Source organism: Podarcis filfolensis (assembly GCF_964270895.1).
Source record: "Podarcis filfolensis genome assembly, chromosome: 16".
NCBI classification, from domain to species: domain Eukaryota; kingdom Metazoa; phylum Chordata; class Lepidosauria; order Squamata; family Lacertidae; genus Podarcis; species Podarcis filfolensis.
Window position 1 is genome coordinate 4,978,103 of NC_139620.1, and position 24,074 is coordinate 5,002,176.

Consider the following 24,074-nt stretch of genomic DNA (forward strand, 5'->3'; position numbering starts at 1 on the left):
CGTAGGTATGAGGGTCCTAGGCCGTGAAGGTAGGGCTGGGGAAAAGATTGGTTGTCCGAGAACATGGAATATGCTGCCAGTTAGTGCAGGCAATACTAGATGGACTCAGTGCAAGGCAGCTTCCTATAAATTTGGAGAGCTGGAGTACAAGAGATCCCACCACTGCTTTGACTAGTTTGCCCTATTGCCAACCTGCTATTGCAGTAGTCAAGATTCCTTATATTTAGCCCAAATCAACCTTTGCATATACAGTGGTGCCTCGCAAGATGAAATTAATTCATTCCGCAAGTTTTTTCTTCTTGTGAGTTTTTCGTCTTGCGAAGCACGGTTTCCCATAGGAATGCATTGAAAATCAATTAATGCGTTCCTATGGAGACCGCTTGCCAGGCTGGCGGTGCGGAGAAGGGCTTTTCTCCCCACTGCAAGCCTTCAGGACAGGTACGGGAACAGAGGGGAAGGCGCACAGCGCTTCTCCTCTGTTCCCGGGGCTTGCGGTGGGAGGAGGGTTTTTCCTCCCCACCGCCAACATTCAGAACAGCATTCTGAATGTTGGCGGTGGGAAGGAAAACCCTCCTCCCACCTCAAGTCTTCAGGACAGCCATCCGAAGGCTGGCGCGGGGAGAAGGTCTCTCTTCGGAGGTCTCTCTTCGGAGGAGGTCTCTCTTCGGAGGAGCCTTCCGAAGGCTGGCGGCGGGAGGAGGTCTCCGCCCCACCGCCAGCCTTCGGAGGAGGTCCAAGGACAGTGGGGAAGACGCGCTGCGCTTCCCCGCTGTCCTGGAGATTTCCCTATGGGCTTTCGTCTTGCGAAGGAAGCCCATAGGGAAATTCATCTTGCGAAGCGCATCGAAAAACGGAAAACCCTTTCGTCTAGCGGGTTTTTCGTCTTGCGAGGCGTTCGTCTTGCGGGGCACCACTGTACTAAGCCTACTTGATTTTGCCCTCTTCTGAATGTGGTGAGCACCGTTCCGGTCTTTGAAGAGCCCAATCCTACTTGCCTTCAGTCTAATACAGGGGTCAGCAGACTTTTCCAGCAGGGGGCCGGTCCACTCTCCCTCAGACCTTGTGGGGGGCCGGACTATATTTTGAAAAAATAATAATGAATGAATTCCTATGCCCCACAAAGAACCCAGAGATGCATTTTAAATAAAAGCACACATTCTACTCCTGTAAAAACACCAGGCAGGCCCCACAAATAACCCAGAGGTGCATTTTAAATAAAAGTACACATTCTACTCGTGTAAAAACCCGCTGATTCCTGGACCATCCGCGGGCCGGATTTAGAAGGCGTTTGGGCCGGATCCGTCCCCCAGGCCATAGTTTACCTACCCATGGTCTAATACATAGCCCAGTTCCTTCAACTTTTCCTCACAGGGCTGGCTTTCCAAACCCCTGAACCAGTAGCCCTAATTTGTCTATATACCTCCTCAGAAATGGCCACTGGGAAATAAAGAAATATAAAGGGTGTGGTTATGTACTGAGAAGACTGTAGAAAAGACCACACGCAAGGATCACAGAAAAGGGCAGTCTACAAGAAAAAAATTGAGAGTGTAGCTTGCCTCCTGTCAAGATATCTAAAAAGGTTTGCAGATCACTTCACTTTGGCCAGTGTGGGTCATTATTTTGCAATGGCAAATACTCTAGTTTCTGGAATTATTGTCAGCTCCCCTAATCATACACAACGTGTTTCTTTTGACTGGAGTGAAAAGAACTACTGGGAGAGATTTCCCCCAAGATATTTTCTTTTGCAGAGGAAATATTTGGGGTCATTAAGAGTCATTGCAGGGCTGTCGAAACCACTGTCAGATTTAGTGAACTACACTGCAAAGTTGTCTGCCATCCAAGCACAACCAACCTGGAATGGAAAGATAATGGATTGCAGTCTATTTTTGAATACTGCATTGAAAAACTCGCAATGCAAAGAGAATTGCATACAAAACACGAGCAGAGTTTCATTTCCCCCACTCATTTCTACGGGCAGCCTCCACTTCCGCCCTGGGAATGGGGCATTTCAAAATGGCAGAGGAAAACCGGAAGCTCCGTGGCCAAGACTCCCTCAGAGAAGGCGGGAAGAAGACGGCGGCGACGACGACAGAACACAAACAAACGCCGCTTCTCGCTCGGGGTTTCCCGCAGGGGTCGTGCGTCGCCGGGGATTGGCTGGCGCTTGGCGCAGTCTCCCTTTCCCTCCCGCCCTCTGTCCAATCCGAGCCTCGAGAGGCGCAGCTGGCTGTTGGCGGGGGAGGAAAGAGGCGTTGGAGGCTTTGAAGTGGCGCGCGAGGGAGAGCTAGCTTTTCCCGCGCATTTCCAACCGTCGTTACCTCAGGTGCGCTCGGGTTTTGTGTTATTTTTACCTCAGAATTGTCCCCTCGCCTTCCAGCCTCTTGAAGCAATTGCGATTAACGAATGCCAGAAGGGGCATTAGACATTTCTTTGAACAAGCAAAGCACCCCCTATTTATTACTACTGCGTGGTTTTTTCCCCTCTAAGTACTGCTACATAAAAATGAGCTTTTAGCCCAGACCACTGAATAGGCGATCCTTCCATCCTGACTGAAAATAACTCCCTTTTTGACTGGGGCTTAAAACTAATCCTTACACACGTTTCAATTTTTGCTTTTTTTAAAAAATAGATCAATACAAGGAAATACACATTTCTAAGGAATTGGGATCCCTCATTAAAATGTTAACTTTTCATCTTTTCCCCTTGCCTTTTAAAGGTTCCTACTATTCCTCTCTTGTTTTTCTCACCTGCTGTCTTGAGGATTATGGCCACTAGGGAGACATTCGTCTTTGTCTTTTTTATGTTAATTTTTCCTTTTTATCCCATTTCAGGTAAGCTTTTGCGCAGGCAAGTATCTTTAACCAAGGTAGAAATAGTTCATTAAGGGGAATAAATAACCTGAAAAGTAGTCCAACCACAAGTGTTGCCAAGTGATGCAATTTAGTCATGAGTCACCCAGCTGTGAATAAATTGCTTTTTCTCACTCTAAAAGAGAAAATTATGTATGCGGGTTGACTAACCAGCCTAAACACCATTATTTCAAAAAAACCACATTCTCAATATATTTAAATTAAGCTTGGAACCCTAAACATGTTTGTGACTGAGATAAGTTCCATTGACATTCTGAGTTATATACATCAAATTGCTCTGCAATTTGTGCTTAACTTTGGATCATACCCCTAATTTGCAAAAAAAATAATAATCTGTGAGAGCACAGAATGAAAATAGCAAGATATATTAAAAGATTTGAAGACTAAATGGTACATTCTCAGAGCAACTGTTTTAAGTTGGCATATCTGTAATAAAATCAAAATGTCAACTGTTCAGCTGTCATCTATTTCATGTCAACCCTTCTTAAAAGGATGATGATTCTGCTTTGATTCTCTAATCAATTCTGTATGAAGAAGTGTGTAAAGTCATCTTTCTTGCCATTGCCTTGTTAAATCGTGCAACTCTCCCCATTTTTCCTTTCCTTAGGTAACTCGGTAAGATATCAGGTAAAAACCTCTTTCCTGTTCCTAGAAAGCAACAAGTTTATTTTTTATGTGAGCGGGGGGTGAGATTGGAGAAATAAAAATTAGGAGCGCTCCATATTCAACTTGGAAGGGATTCAGAATGCCTGCGGAGCTAAGCTTAGACAAGATGTAATTTTCAGGAGTTAACTTCAGATCTTTTGGAGACAAATCCGTCCCAAAAAGCTAGGTTGGAGGATGGATGGCGGCTAACAGATTGAGGTTGAATCCTGACAAGACAGAAGTACTGTTTCTGGGGGACAGGAGGCGGGCAGGTGTGGAGGATTCCCTGGTCCTGAATGGGGTAACTGTGCCCCTGAAGGACCAGGTGCGCAGCCTGGGAGTCATTTTGGGCTCACAGCTGTCCATGGAGGCACAGGTCAAATCTGTGTCCAGGGCAGCTGTTTACCAGCTCCATCTGGTACGCAGGATGAGACCCTCCCTGCCCACAGACTGTCTCGCCAGAGTGGTGCATGCTCTGGTCATCTCCCACTTGGACTACTGCAATGCACTCTACGTGGGGCTACCTTTGAAGGTGACCCGGAAACTGCAACTAATCCAGAATGTGGTAGCTAGACTGGTGACTGGGAGCGGCCGCCGAGACCGTATAACACCGGTCTTGAAAGACCTACATTGGCTCCCAGTACGTTTCCGAGCACAATTCAAAGTGTTGGTGCTGACGTTTAAAGCCCTAAACGGCCTCGGCCCAGTATACCTGAAGGAGCGTCTCCACCCCCATCGTTCTGCCCAGACACTGAGGTCCAGCGCCGAGGGCCTTCTGGCGGTTCCCTCACTGCGAGAAGCAAAGCTACAGGGAACCAGGCAGAGGGCCTTCTCGGTAGTGGCGCCCGCCCTGTGGAACGCCCTTCCAGCAGATGTCAAAGCGATAAACAACTACCTGACATTCAGAAGACATCTTAAGGCAGCCCTGTTCAGGGAAGTTTTTAACGTGTGATATTTTAGTGTATTTTGGGTCTCTATGGAAGACGCCCAGAGTGGCTGGGGAGGCCCAGCCAGATGGGCGGGGTATAAATAATAAATTATTATTATTATTATTATTATTATTGGCTGTCCAACAAGCCTGGCATTAGAAATCCGAAAGGCTCTTGGGCCTCCATGATACATTATTTTCAGGGCTGCTGGTTGGGGCCCAATTTCATCTTGGCATCCTGGACCCGCTACCTGGCTTGCTGAACTTCCCTCATCCTCAGGGATGGCATCATGGGCCATTTTGCCACCCGAGGCGAGAAGACGGGAATCCAGGTGGGCTGGCTTTGTTCATCCTCTTGTTTGAGGCCATTTCAGTTACTATCCTTCTGGGTGTTCAAGATGAGTCGTTTGGGAGTGGCCGCCAAGACCATATAACAGGCATGTCCAAAGTCTGTTTCAGGGGCCTAATCCAGCCTGCCGGTCAGTTTAATCCGGCCCCGGTGGCAGTTTATTTCCTGGGGTAAAATCCTAAAAAAACCTCAACAACTTCAATCCTAAAAAAAGCTCAACAACTTCAATCCAGGTCAACAACTTTGGTTGGCCCTTTGGTCGGCCCCCATGGCCCTTCATTTCATCAAATCTGGCCCTCTTTGAAAAAAGTTTGGACACCACTGCCACATAACATTGGTCCTGGAAGACATACCTTGGCTCCCAGTACGTTTCCAAGCGCAATTCAAAGTGTTGGTGCTGACCTTTAAAGCCCTAAAGGGTCTCGGTCCAGTATACCTGAAGGAGCGTCTCCACCCCCATCATTCAGCCCACCAGAGGTCCAGCTCCGAGGGCCTTCTGGCGATTCCCTCGCTGCGAGAAGTGAGGTTGCAGGGAACAAAGCAGAGGGCCTTCTCGGTGGTGGCACCCACCCTGTGGAATGCCTTCTCATCAGATGTCAAGGGGATAAACAACTATCTGACTTTTGGAAGACACAGAAGTTTTAATGCTTGACTTTTTATTTTTATTTTTTACGTGCTGGGTGCCACCCAGAGTGACTGGGAAAACCCAGCTAGATGGGTGGGGTATAAATAATAAATTAATGTTTGATGTTTTATTGTGTTTTTAATACAATGTTGGGAGCCGCCCAGAGTGGTTGGGGAAACCCAGCCAGATGTGCGGGGGATATATATATATATATATATATATATATATATATATATAATCTTTTCAATTGCTGCTCCTTCAGAAGATCAAGGATTATCTAGTGCACCTCTTCCAGCTGTATGAGAAGATCTTGACACTTTGGTTATCAACTAAAGTTAAGAAAATAGGCAACACCCTCCTTAAAATGTCTTTATTTCTTTTTTTGTTAATTGGCTTTATGGATGGCATTTCTCTATGGTTATCAGCTGCTTTGAACTGTTAGGAAAGCGGAGAATACATCTGTGAAAATCATTTTCAGCAAATTAAACAGCTACAAGAGGTTATAACACTCCTATTCCAATTGTTTGGAGCAGTGCCTCTGATGCCTGAGATTACATCTTTTACGAGATACTGGCCTAGCAACAAGTATTATGACCTTGCATTGGTGTACCTATTGGTTCATTCTGTCCTACATGTTATCACCCCACCAACCTTACAACTGGACCGTAAGTAAATATGTCCATGTTGAAATTTGCCAAGACATCATGGTGACCTGATGTTTTAAGGAATTATGAAGTTGCTTATGATAAAAAAGTTGTGAATTTTATTTTGTATCTGCCTTGGTCAGTAATGTACACAGATCTCGGAATTTAAGAAAGCATTTAGCATTTATGAGCCAGCAAACATATACTGTCAAAAGTTTTTAGCAATGTAAACACAGTATTTTACAAGTCCCTTTTATTGTGGTATTTTGTTTGCTTGTTTAAGGCTAGAGTTAAACAAATGGATAAGTTTACCAGCGAATCCATGAAGGCACAAGAAGCTCAACCTGATATTATCATCATCCAAAAGGAATCAGGTATGAAATGTTTATCACCACCACAGATGTGCTTATAAGTCATTGGTCAGCATTTCCCAAATAACAGTAATATGCTGAATATATGTATGTAGACTTCCAGCTATATATTTATGCTGGATCTGGCTGAAAACATAACACACGTGAACAAGGTATTTGTTAGAAGCCTTGGGAATTTTTTAAAGGAACTTGCTAGTCCCTATGGTAACTGAGACATTGCTGAACCTAACATTGCTGAACCAGGTCTTCACTAATACTTCCCAAATGTATTGACTGCAGGGATATCTAAGAGATTATATTTCTTGAGTATAGCTTTAGTATTGTAGTTGTATTCCTGCAGACACAGAAAACCATTTTGTGTGATAACGAAGCAAAGTTGCAAGTGAAGAGAATCTCCACTGTCCCTAGTCCACATGAAATGTAGTGTTTCTGGAACAGGTGATAGTGATGAGGTAGATTAGAAGAAGCTGGTACAACACCACCAGAGGAGGAGTATCAGGAGAGGGGTACCTTAAATGACTTGTTTGGCAAGAAACTGGGCATATGTGGGTAGCAGGAACAGAGGATGAAGGTTTCGGAGGAAGAGCTGTGTTCCAAGAGGGATTTTGGTACTCCAGGCTAGAACATTCATTGGCATGCAGCGTCCACACAAATAATATAAAGGTTACAAGGTTACAAAAGAGTAACCTCATTGAACTTCGTTGGACTTCTACTATATTAAAAGGTGCATGATAAACATCTCATTATCATGGGAGAAGTTTGCTTTTAGCAAAATGTTCCATTACACTTTTAAGCCAGGGGTTCCCAAAGTGGTCTGGGAGCTTCATTCAGGTAGTCTTCTGCTTGTATAGTGAATATTAATACTGATTTTTAATTGTATATTTATTGTATATTTTGTTTCTTGTATTACAAAGCAATAAAAATAAAATTAAAAATCATATAGCACTGTGCAAAACACATTACATTTCCTACAGCAGGCAGAAAAATCATTAAATGGTCCACCAGGACCCTCAGCAATTTTCAGGTAGTCTGTGGAGAAAAGAGTTCGGGAACCACTGCTTTAAGCCATTGCTGCTCTCATTCAGTTGCTTTTAAGGTAGGATTCAGAGTAATATGTCCTTAGAAACAGGCTTTTGTTCACATTAATTTCTTTCAGTAGAGGCACCGTTTGGATCATATGTCCCCCAGGCTGTTCAAGAATCAAATGAAGTGGTGTCAAAAATTCTTAGCGATTTGCAGCCCAGCAAACCAGTGCTTTGGAAGCAGTTAATGTGGCAGGTAAATCATGATATAAAGAGCTTGTTCACATTGGATCTTACTACGTGTTGATAGCTGTTTTGTGTCCTCATTTAATTTGTGTAGTACGCATGATGTTACCCTCAAACACCAGTCTTATCGCTGTCTCCTGTAAATTCGAGTTTACCCAATTCAGGGATAATACAATCAACTGCAGGAAATTGGGTTTCAAACTACTCCACTTGGGGCGGCAGACAGTTTTGGTGGGTGAGTGGGTCAGTCACTTTCTGCCACATCCGTTTCAACACCTGTGACTTCCTTGGTTCTTTTGTTTCTTTTCTGGCCATGCTTGTCACTATTTGTGGTGTGCTTCTGGATAGAGAAGCCTGGCCTTGCAACACACACACACACTTCTTTGGATCCCTCAGATTTGAACAAAACAAAACTGCAGAAATGTGCATTGAGAATTTACCATTGCCTAACTGTGCTTTTGCACACTTACTGGGTGGGGAATTTTATTTTTAAGTTGTATGCCACCATCTGAGAACATACCCTGTTAGTACCGTAGTTAATTGGCATAAGGGAATCGACCAATTAGAAGGCAAGGAGAAACACAAAAGGGATGCCTGCTGGTATGAACTACTCCAGTCTAATTCAAACTGGTGTGGACTCCTCCAGTCTAATAAAAATACAGGGATTAATAACTAAATAAAATCACATGTGGGGAGGCCAAAAATGAGGAGAAATGATCACATACAGAACTGGGATTGATTGGGCTCTTTTATATGCCATTTCCCCTGTTGAGCTTCAAGCTCTGCCCCTATGTGAGAAGGAGTACTAGAGACCCTAGAGCCTGACTGAGGCTTTGTTCCATATTTTCCCACAGGGAGAAATAGGAGACAGGGGTCTCAGTTTCTATCTTTCCAGTGATCTAACAAGCATAGTGGCCTAGGAGGTGCAGAGTATGTGTCTGAGCTATTTCTAATACAATCTTTCAAACTTAAGCATTTATGGATGTTTTACTCAAGTCATGGTTGGCATTTTGCAGAGGAAGAAGCGTTGGACACATAACAAAAGGGGGAAAAAACCTTCCAATAAAAGAAGGGGAAGATTTAGAAAGCATTTGGAAAGAAGTACAAAACCAAGGTTTGCAGACAGACAGGACTGGATTCCCAGAAGGTTCAAAAGGCACGAATGTAGGATCAGAAACATACAGAATAGCGAAGACGAAATTCAGAAAGCCATAGAGCAGAAAGAAAATCTTAGATGTGTAAGAAGTACCTATGTTGGTGAGAAGGAATCTAAATCACAGGCAACTTCCACACATTCCAATGAACGTAAAAGAAGAAAAGCCAATGAAGTCATCACTTATAATGTCAAGGAAGGACAACTCTTAGGACTAAAGGGAAGAAGAACAAGAAGAAGAAGATCAACATACCCAGGGAAGCCACACTTGGTTTCTTCAAAACCCTTTGATAGCTATAGTTCTTCTTACAGTTTGTCTTCTTATTTTACCCCAAGTAGCTCCCAGAGTACATTATCAAGAAGAATGAAGAGAAACGTTTCCAGTTTTCATAAAAAAGAAGGTAGTTTTGAGGATACATTTTTGATCAACACAAAGGAACAGAAAATAAGAGAGAGAAAAATGGGAGCATTTCCAAAGAAAAGAGAAGCCAGAGAAACACAGTCGGTCAGAAATGTAAGTCTTAAACTGAAAACCTTAAAATCTCAAGAGAAATTATCTAACATGGTAGACCGTCTGTCAGACCCATCCAATAACATGTCAAAAGATGAAAAACTCACCTACATGCATGAACTCCTAGATGAATTAAAGTTATTCATTAAGCTGTTGGAGCAGCAAATACTACTACAATCACTAAATAACATTGTTTATTCAACCACAGTTTCTGGCTCGCAAAAGTAGAGAGCGCTAATATTGCTGAATTTAAAAACATGTTGCTATTTTGTTACATAAAAATCCTGATAATACGTTTAGTAATTTTATTTTGGCTTAATTAGTCTTTAAATCATAATGTTGGTTTATAGCTCGTATTAGAAAAAGTTTTTGGATAAACGACTGAAAAAATACTAAAATAATTCCTAATAAATGACATTACTCTGGAAAATGCTCCTTGTAAGAAAGATGCACCATGACAGTAGTCATAGGAGAAGGAATAATAAAATTGTAGGTTTGTAGAGTTGGAAGATACCCCAGGGGCCATCTAGTCCAAATCTCTGCAATGCAGAAATCTCAACTAGATCATCCATGACAGATGGCCATCCAATCTCTGCTTAAAATCATCCAAGGAGTCCACAACCTCCTGAGGGATACTGTTCCACTGTCAAACAGCTCTTACCCAGAAAGTTCTCCCTGATGTTTAGTTGGAATCTCCTTTATGTAACTTGGGTCCTACCCTTTAAAGTGGGAGAAAACAAGCTTACTCCGTCTTCAATGTGGTAGCCCTTTAGATATTTGAAGATGGCTATCATATCTCCTCTCAGTCTCCTCTTTTCCAGGCTAGACATACCCAGCTCATTCAACCATTCCTCATAAGGCTTAGTTTACAGACCCTTGATCATCTTGCTCGCCCTCCTCTGCACACATTCGAGCTTGTCAACATCCTTCTTAAATTGTGGTGCCCAGAACTTGATCAGGACACTAGACTTTTGTTAATGCAGCCCAGAATGGCATAAGCATTGTCGTTGTTTTGCTTCTGTATCACACTTTTGACTCATGTTCAGCTTGTCGTTTACTAAGATCCTTCTCACATGTACTACTGGCAAGCTAGGTGCCCCCCACCTTTTATTTGTGCAGCTGGAATCATCAACCACTCTAACATTCCTGACTTCAAATGCACCAAATCACTTGGAACTCGGAGATACAACAAGAAAGTGGGTGGGTGTAATCACCATTAATATGAAACAAGGCAAAATCCTTTAAGTCTCATTCCAGCTAGGCCAATTTCAGTTTCAGAGGAAACTTGCAACAGTTTGTTTGTTTTTTAAAGGCTCTTACTTGTCCTTAAATATGCTTTCATAATTTCATACAGTACTTTTAAAAGTACTGCCTTTACATCTTATGGTGTCAACTATGGTTTGGGAATTTTTTTTGTCACACTTGTGTTTCTACATGAAACAGGTTTGGGGGAGGAAAATGAGCCTTCAGCCTGAATGATGAAAGAATAATTCCTCTTTCGTACTTTGCATGTAAACTCTTCAAAGTGCTTGAGGAGAAGAAGTTGCATGTCTCTCTGATCTGCAGAACCCACTTTGACTCCTGAAGTGTTACTATAACATATTAAGTAAGAGATGATAAACATCTGAATGTTTATTCAAAGTCCTTTATCATCTGTATATATTTCTTTAGCCACAGCTATTTACATTATGGACTTCTTCATGGCAAACCCTTTTTAGAAATCTAGTATATTTTGAGGATAAATAAGTGGTTATAAAACAAGCAGTAGGGGGCAGTAAAAGCACAGAAGTTACAGCACTGAGGAGTGTTTGAGATAGGGTTCAGAAGGCAGATGGTCCAAATAGTGACCAGTTTTTATGGAAAGTGCATCTTAACAGAGATAGTAGCAGTTGTGGAAAAAGGCAGTAGAGTGTTCCTAGTGAAACTATTTTAATTAATGTCAAGGGCGGGCTCAAAGAGTAATGAAAGCAAATTCCCAACTGTCTCTGTCAGTAATGATATCTGAGGCTCAAAAGCCAAATGGCGGTCAGTTTCCACAGGATGCATTTCAGTTACATAGTTATACCACCATATGCCTTGCCCTGCGTGATGTTATTTTGTCCCTGGTTTTTTGCCTGATACGGACACCTTGTTAAAATATTATTAATGTTATTTGCTAGCACTGCCATGCTTCCTGTTTTCAGCTGCCTCTCCAGGGAAGTTCAAACAGTACTGAGGGCTCAGGGCCGGGGTGTCCTTGATCCCTTTACTTTTTACAATGCTTCCTGAGCTACTGTTTTAAAAGACTATAGTGGCGCAGCATGCTACAGTTGAAATGGTGGGGGGCAGGAAGCCCAAGGTAAAGCTTGTGGATTCTTCCTCTCCCCATAACACAAGTAAATGAACACAATATATGTCGGGTCAGTGAAAAGCCTTCAGCAAGAAAGAGGCTTGGGAAGGGATCTTTGGTATGAAAACCATGATGTCACAAGGATGTCCCTATTTCCATATGCGGAACATCAAGTTTTGCATTTACAATACTATCGTGCTTAACGTAATTCTTCTAAAATTCCATTTTTATAAAAATATGAGCGCTGCCTTTCCTGGGGATACAATAGTGGCCTATAGACTCTAGGTCCTAGAGCAGACATTGCCATGCTGCCTAGGGCTCACGGGAGTTGGAGGCCAGCAACATCTGAAGGGTGCCAGTAGGAGCAGACCTTGGTAATATACTGCCCTGTACAAGGCCAGCATTTGACCCCCTCCTCAAGCCCTCTTGGCACTGGCTTAAGCCAGGTGAGAAGCGCCCTCCTCAGCTGCTCACCCAGTACTGTGACATCGCTTAAATGTAAAGGTAAAGGATCACTGGCAGTTAAGTCCAGTCACAGACGACTCGGGGGTTGCGGCGCTCATCTTGCTTTACAGGCCGAGGGAGCCAGTGTTTGCCCACAAACAGTTTTTCTGGCTCATGTGGCCAGCATGACTAAGTCGCTTCTGGCGCAACGGAACACCGAAACCAGAGCAGCACATGGAAATGCCATTTACCTTCCCGCCGGAGCGGTACCTATTTATCTACTTACACTTTTTGGCGTGCTTTCGAACTGCTGGGACCGAGCAACGGGAGCTCACCCCGTCACGGGAATTCGAACCACCAACCTTCTGACTGGCAAGCCCAAGAGGCTCAGTGGTTTAGACCACAGCGCCACCTGCATCCCTTGCAACATCGCTTAAAAGGTAAGGGTATTACGTTGCCCTAAATCTGCCTCTGGCACTTGGTTAGCAAAGGCTTATGAGGGAGTCCATAAGTTTTTCTAAATGTGTTTCTTGAATTCAGGAAGATGACATAACATGTCATAGAATGGGTTTCTCTTCCAACTGTGTCAAAGACCCCTCCACGCCATTGAGCGAGACAATGCACCTATTGGCCTCCACAGATCAGCCCATACAAGTGCCACAAAGGTTAAGTGTAAAAGCCATTTACACTTAGGGCCCTCATATCTACGGGACCGCCTCTCCCGGTATGCCCCACAGAGGACCTTAAGGTCCATGAATAACCATAGTTTAGAGGTCCCGGGTCCTAAGGAAGTCAGACTATCCTCCACCAGGGCCAAGGCCTTTTCAGTGATGGCTCCGACCTGGTGGAATGCTCTCTCCTGTGATGCTAGGGCCCTGCAGGATTTAACCTCCTTCCGTCGGGCCTGTTAGACAGAGCTATTTCGCCTGACCTTTAATTTGAATTCAGCCTGATCTTTTATTTCCCTTCTCTTCCTTCCCCCTCCCCTTTTATGAAGATCACCTGCTCTGAGACCCCACAGCTAATTCTCCCCTGGCCTCCTCGCTGGCCCAAGTAGGACCAATTCAGCTAGCTAGCCCTGGAGATTATCTAATTGATTTTTGATTTTTGAATTTCATTGTTATTCATGTTTTTATACTGTATTTTATGCTGCTTTTCTAATTAAGTGTTTTAAAGTGTTTTAAATTTGTTGTTAGCTGCCCTGAGCCCGGTTTTTGAACCGGGAAGGGCGGGGTATAAATAAAAATTTATTATGATTATTTTTTATTATTATGGAGCAACAGTGCAAGATGCACTAATCAACACTGGCCAAACCGCAAGCCACAAGTTCATCACCCCTGCCCTATTGTCTTTCCCTTGGCACAATAAATCAACAAAAGTTCATAGGCGCTGACTAGATGGTGTGTTGGTATTCCGGCTTCCAGTCAAAGAGGAAAGAGTTAGGAGCTTACAGTCCATACCTCCTTAAAGAGACAAGCTTCATAAGGTCAGTGGCTGATAACAGAAGAAGTTGCAGCACTGAGCAGCTGTGTCTGAAAGCCAGCCTAGAGCACTTCTCAGTTCTTCAGTTAAGAACCGGTATAGTTCAGGAGTTGGAGCCAAGGATATGAGCTGCTGCTTAAGAGCTCTTTGGTGACAAAGCAAGGTCATAAGGCTACACTTGTAGTCCAGTGGCACAGAGACCATTCACATGTGTAGTAGCATTGGAGCCAAGAAATCAGTATCATTTAAACTCTTCTGCCCTGAATGAATAGCATGTTTTCAATATTGTTAGATGTGCAGAATCAAAAATACTATTCAGCAAGGGACAGCTGTAAGACATGCTTAAGGGTTTGTGTTGTTGGGGTTTTTTTGGGGGGGAGTTGCACATGGACTTGCTCCAACTTCCTCTTTGCTCACCAGCTGAGAGGTTAGTGGCTGTAAATCACTCCCTTAGAAAATAAGTGGGGCAGTGTCCAGTGGCTGAAAGCCATCACTTCACCCATCAGCCTGGAGGGCCTTTTGCCACTTTGTCTGGTATGTGATGGCCTTGTAAAAAAGTGTTTCAAAAATGTACATTCTCTCCAACAAAAAGATGCCTTTTCTGGCATGAAGCACTATGGTATCCTTAAGAGGCCTTGGCTTGGCTGTTTAATCTGATATGTCATTCAATCTCTACATTATGGTCGGTGCCTAGTATCCAGTCAAAAGGAGCTCAAGGCAGCTAACAAATCCAAACATCATGCCATTATTAAAATATGTAACGATCCCCATTCTGACATCCCATCATAAAAGCAAAATATCAATGTAAAAAGCCAAAACCTGAACAACAAATTCCAGAAGCTACCACCAGAACTAAATAATCAAAGAGAAACAAGAAAAAGGGAAATGACCAGCCAAATGACATTTTTGCACTGTTATATTTTCACTACCTGCCTAAAACAGGACAACAATGAGGCTTGCTTGACACATTGACTGGCAGGGCATTCCAGGCAATGGGCACCACCCACTCATACAGAAAAGGCCCTAGTCTCTGAAAACATACCTACAACAGCTGATCAATCCATGTGACCAATTACCGGTAACTGGGAAGACAGGACTGAGTTTTATACAGCATAGAGACTGTAAATATATATATTTTTAAAAATGACACTCAAAACTCTGGAAGTCAGTTCCACCAATATGCCAACATGCAACCTGCAATTTTCCATTTCGTAGAAGAGCTACAGTATTGTGCGTGTTTATGGCTCCAGTGTTAACATTGCTCATGTGAATGGCTCTTGTGCAAGCAGGGCTTTTTCTTTTAGTCAGCAAGCCACATTTCTTGGGAAAGGAAACAATTGTGGGACATCCAGTGAAACTGAATTCATAGAAAATTGGCCTGGGATGGGGAGGTACAGAGCTGACAGAAGAACTTCATGTAATTCACCATTTGGCTTCCCAGGTTGTGTGCTTGTGAAGCAGCTTAGAAACTAGCATATTCTTGACACATAATAGCAAACAAATCTATTTCCTGTACACCCCCCCCCCACAATAATCTCTATAGTAAGAAACATTGCAACAAAGTTAGAGAATGTCAGAGAGCTATGTCCTTCACACCAAGAAGCCTCTTATTCCCCAATCCCAGCAAGGTGCCAGCAGATAGTTGTTGCTCAGTGGTGCTTTATCTGGGGGCTAAACCAGCCCCACTTGAAATTATGCCCCAAGAACAACTCTGAATCAGCGCAATCTATTTGCTGGTGTTACTAATAGAATTGAAACACAGCTGCCATTTTAAGGGACCAAAATGCATTTAGTGACTCCTTTCATTTGTCCGCATCTGCTGTTTTCTGTGGGAGTACAAAAAGGAGAAAAAATAGTTTCCCCAGTTTTTTTTAAATACATTTTTAATAGATTGTAGTGAGGAGTTCTTTCTGTGTGTGGTGTGTTCTTAATACCAACAAACTCTTATTGGATAAGAAGGAAGGGCCAGTCCAGTTTCCCACTCACTTAGCCTTAAGAGAGTAGCTGCAAGCCTAGGCTCAGGGTTAAAATTAGACATTGCATTAATACCTGCCTACTACTAGTTGGCCATTTGCTTGCACCATATGTCCTCCTCCCATTTCTAATTGTACTATACAATGCAAGTGGTGTGTGTGAGAGAGAAGCGGTGGGGGGAAGTGTGTGAGAGAGAGGACAGCTGAATACGATCAAAGCTAATCCAAATTGATCCAGCCCAGCTCCAATTATCTAACTGACCTTCATAAGAAGCTGCTTTTCTGTGCTACCAATACATCAGGTGCAGGAAATCATTCTGAATTCAAGATACCAGTGTACATATTTGATTTCATGTAAAAATTCCCTTAAATTCAGCTGAAAATGTATGCAAACTTGAAATTTCCACCCAAGAATCCTGGGAGCTGTAGTTTAGCAACTATTCCCTTAACAAACTACAACTCCCAGGATTCTTGGTGGATGGGTGTGCTTTAAATGTATGGCATGTATGCAGCATTGGTATATATAAAACTAGCATGGGGGATACAGTATGCATGATATGTATTTAATAAATGCATACCTCGCCTATTTCAATATAGAAGTCACAGCAGCCTACAACAATAAAATAGCCAGACAATATATAAAACAGATCAACACTACACAAAAAAATAAGCATGGAAAACAGCTGAGCCAAGAAATCAAATATCAAAACCAGCAATTAGCACACACAAAGGTGGATCCCACCACTAAGAAGACTGTTACCCAAATAAAAAAGCAACAACTGATCCATGGGTGGATCTACACACCGGGAAAAAATGCTATAAATAAGTCAGAAATTAAATTGTTATAATGAAAGGGGGGGAAACGCTATGTAAAACCACATAGAAAGCTTTCTGCTCTATAGCACCATCTGGTGCTGCATGTTATTATAACACATTCAAAACACTGTTTTTTGACTAATGTAGTCAAAGCTGGACCATAAAGAAGGCTGATCGCCGAAGAATTGATGCTTTTGAATTCTGGTGCTGGAGGAGACTCTTGAGAGTCCCATGGACTGCAAGAAGATCAAACCTATCCATTCTGAAGGAAATCAGCCCTGAGTGCTCACTGGAAGGACAGATCCTGAAGCTGAGGCTCCAAGACTTGGGCCACCTCATGAGAAGAGAAGACACCCTGGAAAAGACCCTGATGTTGGGAAAGATGGAGGGCACAAGGAGAAGGGGATGACAGAGGACAAGATGGTTGGACAGTGTTCTCGAAGCTACCAACACGAGTTTGACCAAACTGCGGGAGGCAGTGGAAGACAGGAGTGCCTGGCGTGCTCTGGTCCATGGGGTCACGAAGAATCAGGCATGACTAAACGACTAAACAACAACAAAGTCAAAATGTAGCCGAGTTCCTGGAATCATTTGTAGGGCCAGGTCACAGAGATTCATTGGCCTATGTGTGAGGACAGAACTGAGCTGGCCCTGAAGAGGCTAAGCCTCTTAGTCCTTCACATGATAGTCTTGAGTAGCTCTGCTGCATCAGAGGTATGAGCATACAAACCACAGTTTCGTGGTTCAAGGCCCAAGTCGTCCTGATGGATACCAAATGCCATATCATAAGCAAACATGTGCCATATAGGGTAGTTAGATGCAACAGAAGGCACTGGCAGGGTTCCTGCAAATTTAATATTAGCTACGTCTGTTGAAATTCCCTATTCAGCCCAACTGTTAAAGGTTCGGGAGCCCTATCTTGCACATTACAGCCCTCTCTCTCTCACACAGATCTTGTTCCATTGCAAGCTCCAGCACCAAGTGAGAACATTATCTGGAGTTTACTATCTGCCTTCTGTTTGTTGAGATGTGCTTGAAAGCCCAGAAGGCGCTGCACTGCCTTCTCATGAAGCACAAACTTAACAGTCTCTTTTCTCTCCCAGTTCCAAGCAAGACTGATTCACATCTTTCGATTTCATGAGAAAAAGCATCTCTTTATTTCTGTCTGCAGTGACCAAGCAGAATGAGTGCTTCTTGTTTTCCTAGTGACACTGCTGATACGCATTTGCCAGAGGCTATTTGTTTGCTGTTGGTGGTAGGTCATGCCTCCCCATGAAAACAAAGAAGCAATGTGTTTTCTACCCTGCACTTCAGTTGAGCTTGATAATAGGAATTCTCCTTTCTCAGCATCTGATATAGTAGCGATGATCTGCGAGTGTATTTTGTCTTCCCAGTTCTGTCTCTCAAGTCACTAAAGATAAAGGGAAATATAAGGGTTGGTTTATTTTTGGTATATGCAAGATTGGCTTAAGGTTTGCTATTTTGCTACCACACCGTTAGAGAAGAATGAGGGTGCAGCCTGGGAATTAATTGAGGATCTTGCCCTTTTCCTTTCAGAGAAACCCAACTGCTGAAGGAAAATTCACATTTAGTTTCATGGGCTTAATTAACTAGTATGGTTGTGGGTTTTGGTGGGTTAGTCTGGATGAAGCCCTGAGTCAGTTCAAATTCTTGGGATCCTATATCTGTGTGGGATCTAAAGCAAGATCTGTTGAGATGCTAATTCTGTGAGCCCCTCCATCTTATGCTCAGGTTGTACATCTGTGTTTTTGAATTATGGTGCTGGAGGAGACTCTTGAGAGTCCCATGGACTGCAAGAAGATCAAACCTCTCCATTCTTAAGGAAATCACCCTGAGTGCTCACTGGAAGGACAGATCCTGAAGCTGAGGCTCCAATACTTGGGCCACCTCATGAGAAGAGAAGACCCCCCTGAAAAAGACCCTGATGTTGGGAAAGATTGAGGGCACAAGGCGAAGGGGACGACAGAGGACGAGATGGTTGGACAGTGTTCTCAAAGCTACCAGCATGAGTTTGACCAAACTGCGGGAGGCAGTGGAAGACAGGAGTGCCTGGCGTGCTCTGGTCCAGGGGCTCACGAAGAGTCGGACACGACTAAACAACAACAACAACAACAACAACAACAACAACTGTGTAAATAAAACCATATATCCTAAAGACACCAAGGTCTCCACTGACCTTCATTTCAAGGAAACCAAACCTGGGTAAGTGCCTAGAACCCCTGGAATCTCTCACCACTCAGAGATTGGAGTGGTGTGTAACAATAATTTGCAAGACAGCTGAATTCTCCTTGACATTCAAAACTTGGGAACAGTTGCATCATTCCCTGCACAAGCCTGACTGGAATGGAGACAGAACAACTGTTGAACTAAAACCAATGGCAAGATCTTTGTGGGCTGCCTAGAAAATATAATCAACCTTGCAGATCCTTCTCATCACTTGTCTTCTGGAATCTACCAGGTCAGAACAGCACCTTAATGAATGTACAATGTGGTTTTTTGTTCAAGAAACACGCAGAAATTGATTTACAGTAGTAGTTAAAAAGCCTAGGGGGAAATGTGAACATCACAAACATGGCTAGAGAATAAGAGAATAAACTGTGTGCAGCCAATATATTTTGCAAGTGAGAACAACCCAATGACAAACCTTTCCAAAAGGCAAAATTATGCATCCCCTTGTTGGGGAAATTGCTGAATATTTATAGCTTAGGGAATCTCTGGTTTTGATTGAGATTTATTCATGTTCTTTACTCTCATGAGTATGTGGAGGAGTATAATGATATTAACAGATGAAAAGATGCTCTTATCTCTCTATTTTTTTAAAAAACAAGCAGTGGGGGGAATATAACACTCCTGGGGAAGTTAGCGGGATGTGGAAACTACGCTAGAGTAGCAACTATGCAAATACCAAAAAAAAAAATTGCCCTAATTAAATGTATGAATTTTCAAAGCGATTCCAGGGGCATGCTCTCGATTTAATATCTCCAAATCCTTAACAGCAGAAAGAACCAAAAACGTGGTGGTGGTTTGCCTTTTAAGTAAGTAAGTTGCAACCTGCAACCTGATTAGAAAGTGAGAAGTGCAAAGCTTTGACTCCCAAAAGAAAAGAAAAATAAACTTCAGAACTGCGAAGTTTAGACTTGTTCAAAGTACCATGGCCAGTTCCCACCACAGCAGTTTTAAGAAGGGTGCTAATAAATCAGAAGGGGCCCGAGGGGGTTGAAGGAAACCGGACAGTTGCACCACTGGTAATGCGAAACATGTAGCGGATTGTGACAAGCAGTCACAGAAACCCCAGTTCTGGTGCCCTCTGATTCACCTTCTTGATTATGATTCGGGATAGCAAATAACAGTAGCCTGCAGGGAGCTTGATTTGGCCAGGGACTGTCAGTTGCTGATCCCTCAAACATGAAATAGGAGGCGGAAACAGAATGGAGCCAGGGAGACAGACTAGAACAGAAGCAGGATACTGTTGTGGGTTTGGTGTGGGGGGGGGTCAGTCTGGGTGATTGCCCTGAGCCCGTTTTAGTTATTGGGGTCCTGCACCCAGAGAGGGTTAGAATCTAATAGAGGTTTCTATCGCCGAACTAGTCAGACAAGTTTCTTTGTAAGACAGTGACCTTAGCTGGCTACTTAGCTGTATCTTTTGCAACCTACCTCATTCTTTTGGGATGCTGATGAGGATACTTAAATGGTGCTACCCTCTAGCCCTTTCTCCATTTCCACTCCCAACTAGCTTCTAGGTAGGAGAACAAAAGCCAGTTGGGCATGTGTGAACTGAGCTGGAAGCAGGCTGGAAGCCGGAGACACAGAGACATGCTTGATCTGTGCGGGATCCAAAGCTCTTACTAATGGAGAAGCAAGATTTGTTGGGGTGTTAATGCTGTGAGTCACTCTGTCTTGTTCTCAGGGTGTGTGTGTGTGTGTGTGTCTGGAGTCTCACATCACTCAGAGATATTGGTGGCATGTAATGATACATTAGGGGGGCAGGAAAAAAAGACTGTAACAGTCATAACTGCATGAACTTGGAGAAGCAAATCAAACTTCCACCAACGGATTTATTAAATAAACATGATTCCTGCATGGCAGGGGGTTGGGCTAGATGACTCTTTGGGTCCCTTTAAACTCTACAGTTCTATGATTATATGAAAAATATTTATGTTTGAACTGACTCAGCAGCATAGATGCGACAGAGAGCCTGCCCTTTACTTGATACAGGCAATCTGGGTAGGAACACTCAAATTACCATATTCATAATCCGAACATGAAATAATAACATGTATTATCCTTCAAAGCTTCTTTATCCACTAACCCATTGACCCAGTTGTTAGTGAACTGGATTTTTCTGCGCGCACACACCATTCCCAGCTCCTCTCCCGCCTTCCTCCCTTCGCAACTCTGAACAGCTTCCTGTCTCTGCATCGCTACTGATTCATCTAAGCGAAATTATGGGCTGTTTTCATTTCACCACTGTTTTTGCCTTGCAAAACATCATCATTGTGTGTGTACATTTTGAGTGTTCCTGCAACTTCCTCTTTCAGGCTGGTGGGGGGGGGGTCCACCTGCTCTTCTACTCCTTGCTTGCTAGCTGCAGGTAACCAGCACTTTGTAACATCCTCTCTGCAAAGCTCACTTCAGCACCCAATCCTTAGTTTGACACCCAAGATTTGTTCCACTGCAGGCAACAGGACAGTTCCATCTTACCTGGATCGCTGGATGAGAAGCCATCCTGCTCAGAAATCGGGCTGAGCCACCTACTCCACCCCACTCCCAGCTGATTCACTGTGGAGAGAGATTCATAGTGGCATCTGGAAATACATCTATCCTTGGCAGAATAAAGGGGTGTTGATGGGATACCCCTCTCCCTTCACTCTCAGTGACATTCCATTTCCAATAACAGCCAGAATTGTTTCCATGCTTTTGTATTATCTCTCTGCACATACCAGGGACCACAGAAAGTCTGTCTAGAGTGGTGCAGCAATAAAAATGCTACCACATTTGCAAAGCTAAGCAGGGTCTGGTATGGGGGAACCACGTGTTGAGATTCTTGCATTGCAGGGGGTAGGACTAGATGACCCTTGGGGTCCCTTTCAACTCTACAAATCTATGAGTCCTCTGAACTGGTACAGGCAGAGGTTAGGAGGTTAGCATCAGCGACTACTAGCTGTGATTACTATATTCTGCCTCCACCATTAGCGGTATCATGCCTCTGAATGCCTGTTGCTGGGAATTGCAGGGGTACAGAGTTCTGTGGTGCTGAGGTCTTGCTTGTGGGTTTCCCATTGTGGCACATTGTGGATCAGGCCAATGGCCCATCTAGTCCAGCTTCAAATGCCTATGAGAAAACCACAAGCTGGACCTGAGTGTAAGAGCGCTCTCATAAGAGCATAGCACATTTCGTTGGCCACTGAGAGAAAAAGATGCTGGACTAGATGGGGCCATTGGCCTGATCCCACAGGCTCATCTTACATTCTCAAAGTCTTCTATCTGGGCCTGGGCCAACCTTGGCCTGCTTAAACTTCAAATAAGGAAAAAACGTCAGGATGCTTACGTTGCTTATTTCGATTCTTTTACATCGCCTTGGAGTGAGCAATGAGGTTGGCTGTAACTGGGACCCAGATTTCACAGCCAGATTCTGCGGACGGGTGTGCTCCACTTTCTCTTGGCTGCTGCACCGCGATGGAAGGCAAAGCACGTGCCCCGGCTGCTATCAGCGGGAAGCCGTGCAGCGCGATGGAGGAGCAGATGGGAAGGCCCGGCTGTCTCGCTGGGAGCAAGGAACAAGCAGCCGAGCAAAGCTGCGGAAACTCCTTCGTCGGAGGTTTAAAAGAAGAGGCAGGATAACAGGATCAAACATTTGCCAGAGACAGTTTTAGGTCTAGCTAATCTCATGCTGAACTTTGTGATCCCTGCATAGTTCAAAGCGTGCTGCTTAAACCTGGCTGCAAAAAAAGAAGACAGCAAGCATAGAATATTGCTAAATGAAGACGGTACGGATGTAGCTCTCCCTGGTCCCCTGTCTCTCCTGGATGCAGCTGCAAGAGGGGGGAAATGATTACTTAGCAGCAGGGTCAGTGTCAAGTAGAGTTGCCAGGTCAGGAGCATCCCAGAGCCTGAGAGTTCAGGGCCCAAACCTGAGACATGGAGCGGCCTCTGGTGATGTCATGGGCTGACATCCAGTGATGCCATGGGGGCAGGCCCTGGAGACGGAGGTTAATTGGGAGGAGCAGAGGAGGGCAGATCACTCTCCCAAGTGTATTTGCTATAACTTGCAGGCAGCGCCTGCTGGGCTGAATTTTGCAACCTGCATGCACAGTCTTCTTTTTAATATATATTTATACATCCTCTCATTGCCTTGAACCCCTTTTGAACAGTAGTGTGAGATAAGTGCAGTGGTGGTGGGGAAAGGCACGCAAAAGAGCATTGGTGTAAGTTGCAAGACCGGCTGTGAAGGGACAGAAACACCCTCCCCCAGAAGCTGTCTCCAGAAGAAAGGATCTAGAGAGGGTAGGCACTCAGAGCCACTATTCACCCATTGCATTGAGAAAAGAAAGAAGTCCACGAAGGTCTTTGACTTCTTAGCTAAATGGACAGAATCTGGAATGCCTACCGTGAGCCGCAGAAGATGTCACTGTTTTAAGCTTCATCCCAGGCATACTTTGAATGAGAATTGTCTGGTAGCAAGGAACATAAGAAAAGCCTGTTGGATTAGGCCAATGGTGTATCTACCCCAGTATCCTGTTTGCACAGTGGCCAATCAGATGCCTATTGTGGGAATCCCCCAAGCAAGATTTGAGCACAAATCTCCCCTCCTGTGGCTTCATGTGGTATTCGGAAGCATTGCTACCTCCAACTGTTGAGGCAGAGCATAACCAACATGGCTTGTAGCCACCGATAGCCCTGTCCTCCCTGAATTTGTCCAGTCCTCTTCTAAATCCACCAAGATTAGTGGCCATCACTGTTTCCTGCAAGATCGAGTTCCACCATTTAACTCTGTGCTACAATGAAGTCCTTTCTTTTATCTGTCCCGAATCGTCCAGCATTCAACTTCATTGGAGAGCGGGTGCTGCAGCCTAAGGAGCGCTATTTCTTACAGAATTAAAGCCGGCCGTCTCATTTGTTTTACTTTTTAAAAGAAGAGCTATGGGAAATTAGGGGGAGAAAAGGTGGCCTTTGCAAATATGGAACTAGCAAAAACGCAGAGAAGTACAGGTGTCCGCTCTGAGGAGGAGGAGGAGGAGGAGGAGGCTGGATAAGGAGGATGGCAGAGCACATTTGAAGCCATCTGTCAGTTTCTAATTATCTAAATGGCAGGGCTTCCTGAGCCCCTTTTGCTGAAATCAAAGCTGAGGTCAGGGGGTTGCGGGGAGGCGGAGAGGCTGTGCACATTACCAGCTTAAAATGCAGTGAGGTTGTTCCCCACCGCTGCTGCTGCATTTCAAATGGCATTTGCATGTTGCCGTATGCATCAGTTGTGTTGCATGTGTTTCCTTGTTGCCCACCGTCTGTCCACGCACAAGTGGGCAGAAAGATATAGGATAACAGCATCATAGAGTTGGGAGGGTCATCTAGCCCAGCCCCCTGCAATGCAGGAGTCACAGCTAAAGAATCCCAGACAGGTGGCCTTCCAACGTTTGCTTAAAAACCT

General features: G+C 44.0%; 1 protein-coding gene across 8 annotated transcripts; it reads left to right on the forward strand.

Annotated features, from left to right (window-relative positions):
• The first annotated feature begins 1,645 nt into the window (after nt 1-1,645).
• On the forward strand, nt 1,646-9,660 carry LOC310751821 (uncharacterized protein). 8 transcript variants are annotated; one of them, XM_083591539.1, is made up of 7 exons: nt 1,646-2,323; nt 2,717-2,831; nt 3,478-3,497; nt 5,680-5,751; nt 6,345-6,435; nt 7,589-7,710; nt 8,555-8,707. In XM_083591539.1, exons 1-7 carry the CDS (start codon nt 1,913-1,915, stop codon nt 8,618-8,620), a joined length of 897 nt encoding a protein of 298 aa, XP_083447665.1. In that variant the 5' UTR covers nt 1,646-1,912; the 3' UTR covers nt 8,621-8,707. The 8 variants fall into 8 exon arrangements, 1 of the variants encoding a protein (XP_083447665.1); XR_014542670.1 differs by lacking the exons at nt 5,680-5,751; nt 8,555-8,707 and adding an exon at nt 8,717-9,660 and having other exon boundaries at nt 2,078-2,323; XR_014542671.1 differs by lacking the exons at nt 3,478-3,497; nt 5,680-5,751; nt 8,555-8,707 and adding an exon at nt 8,717-9,660 and having other exon boundaries at nt 2,184-2,323; nt 2,717-2,851.
• The last annotated feature ends 14,414 nt before the right edge of the window (nt 9,661-24,074 follow it).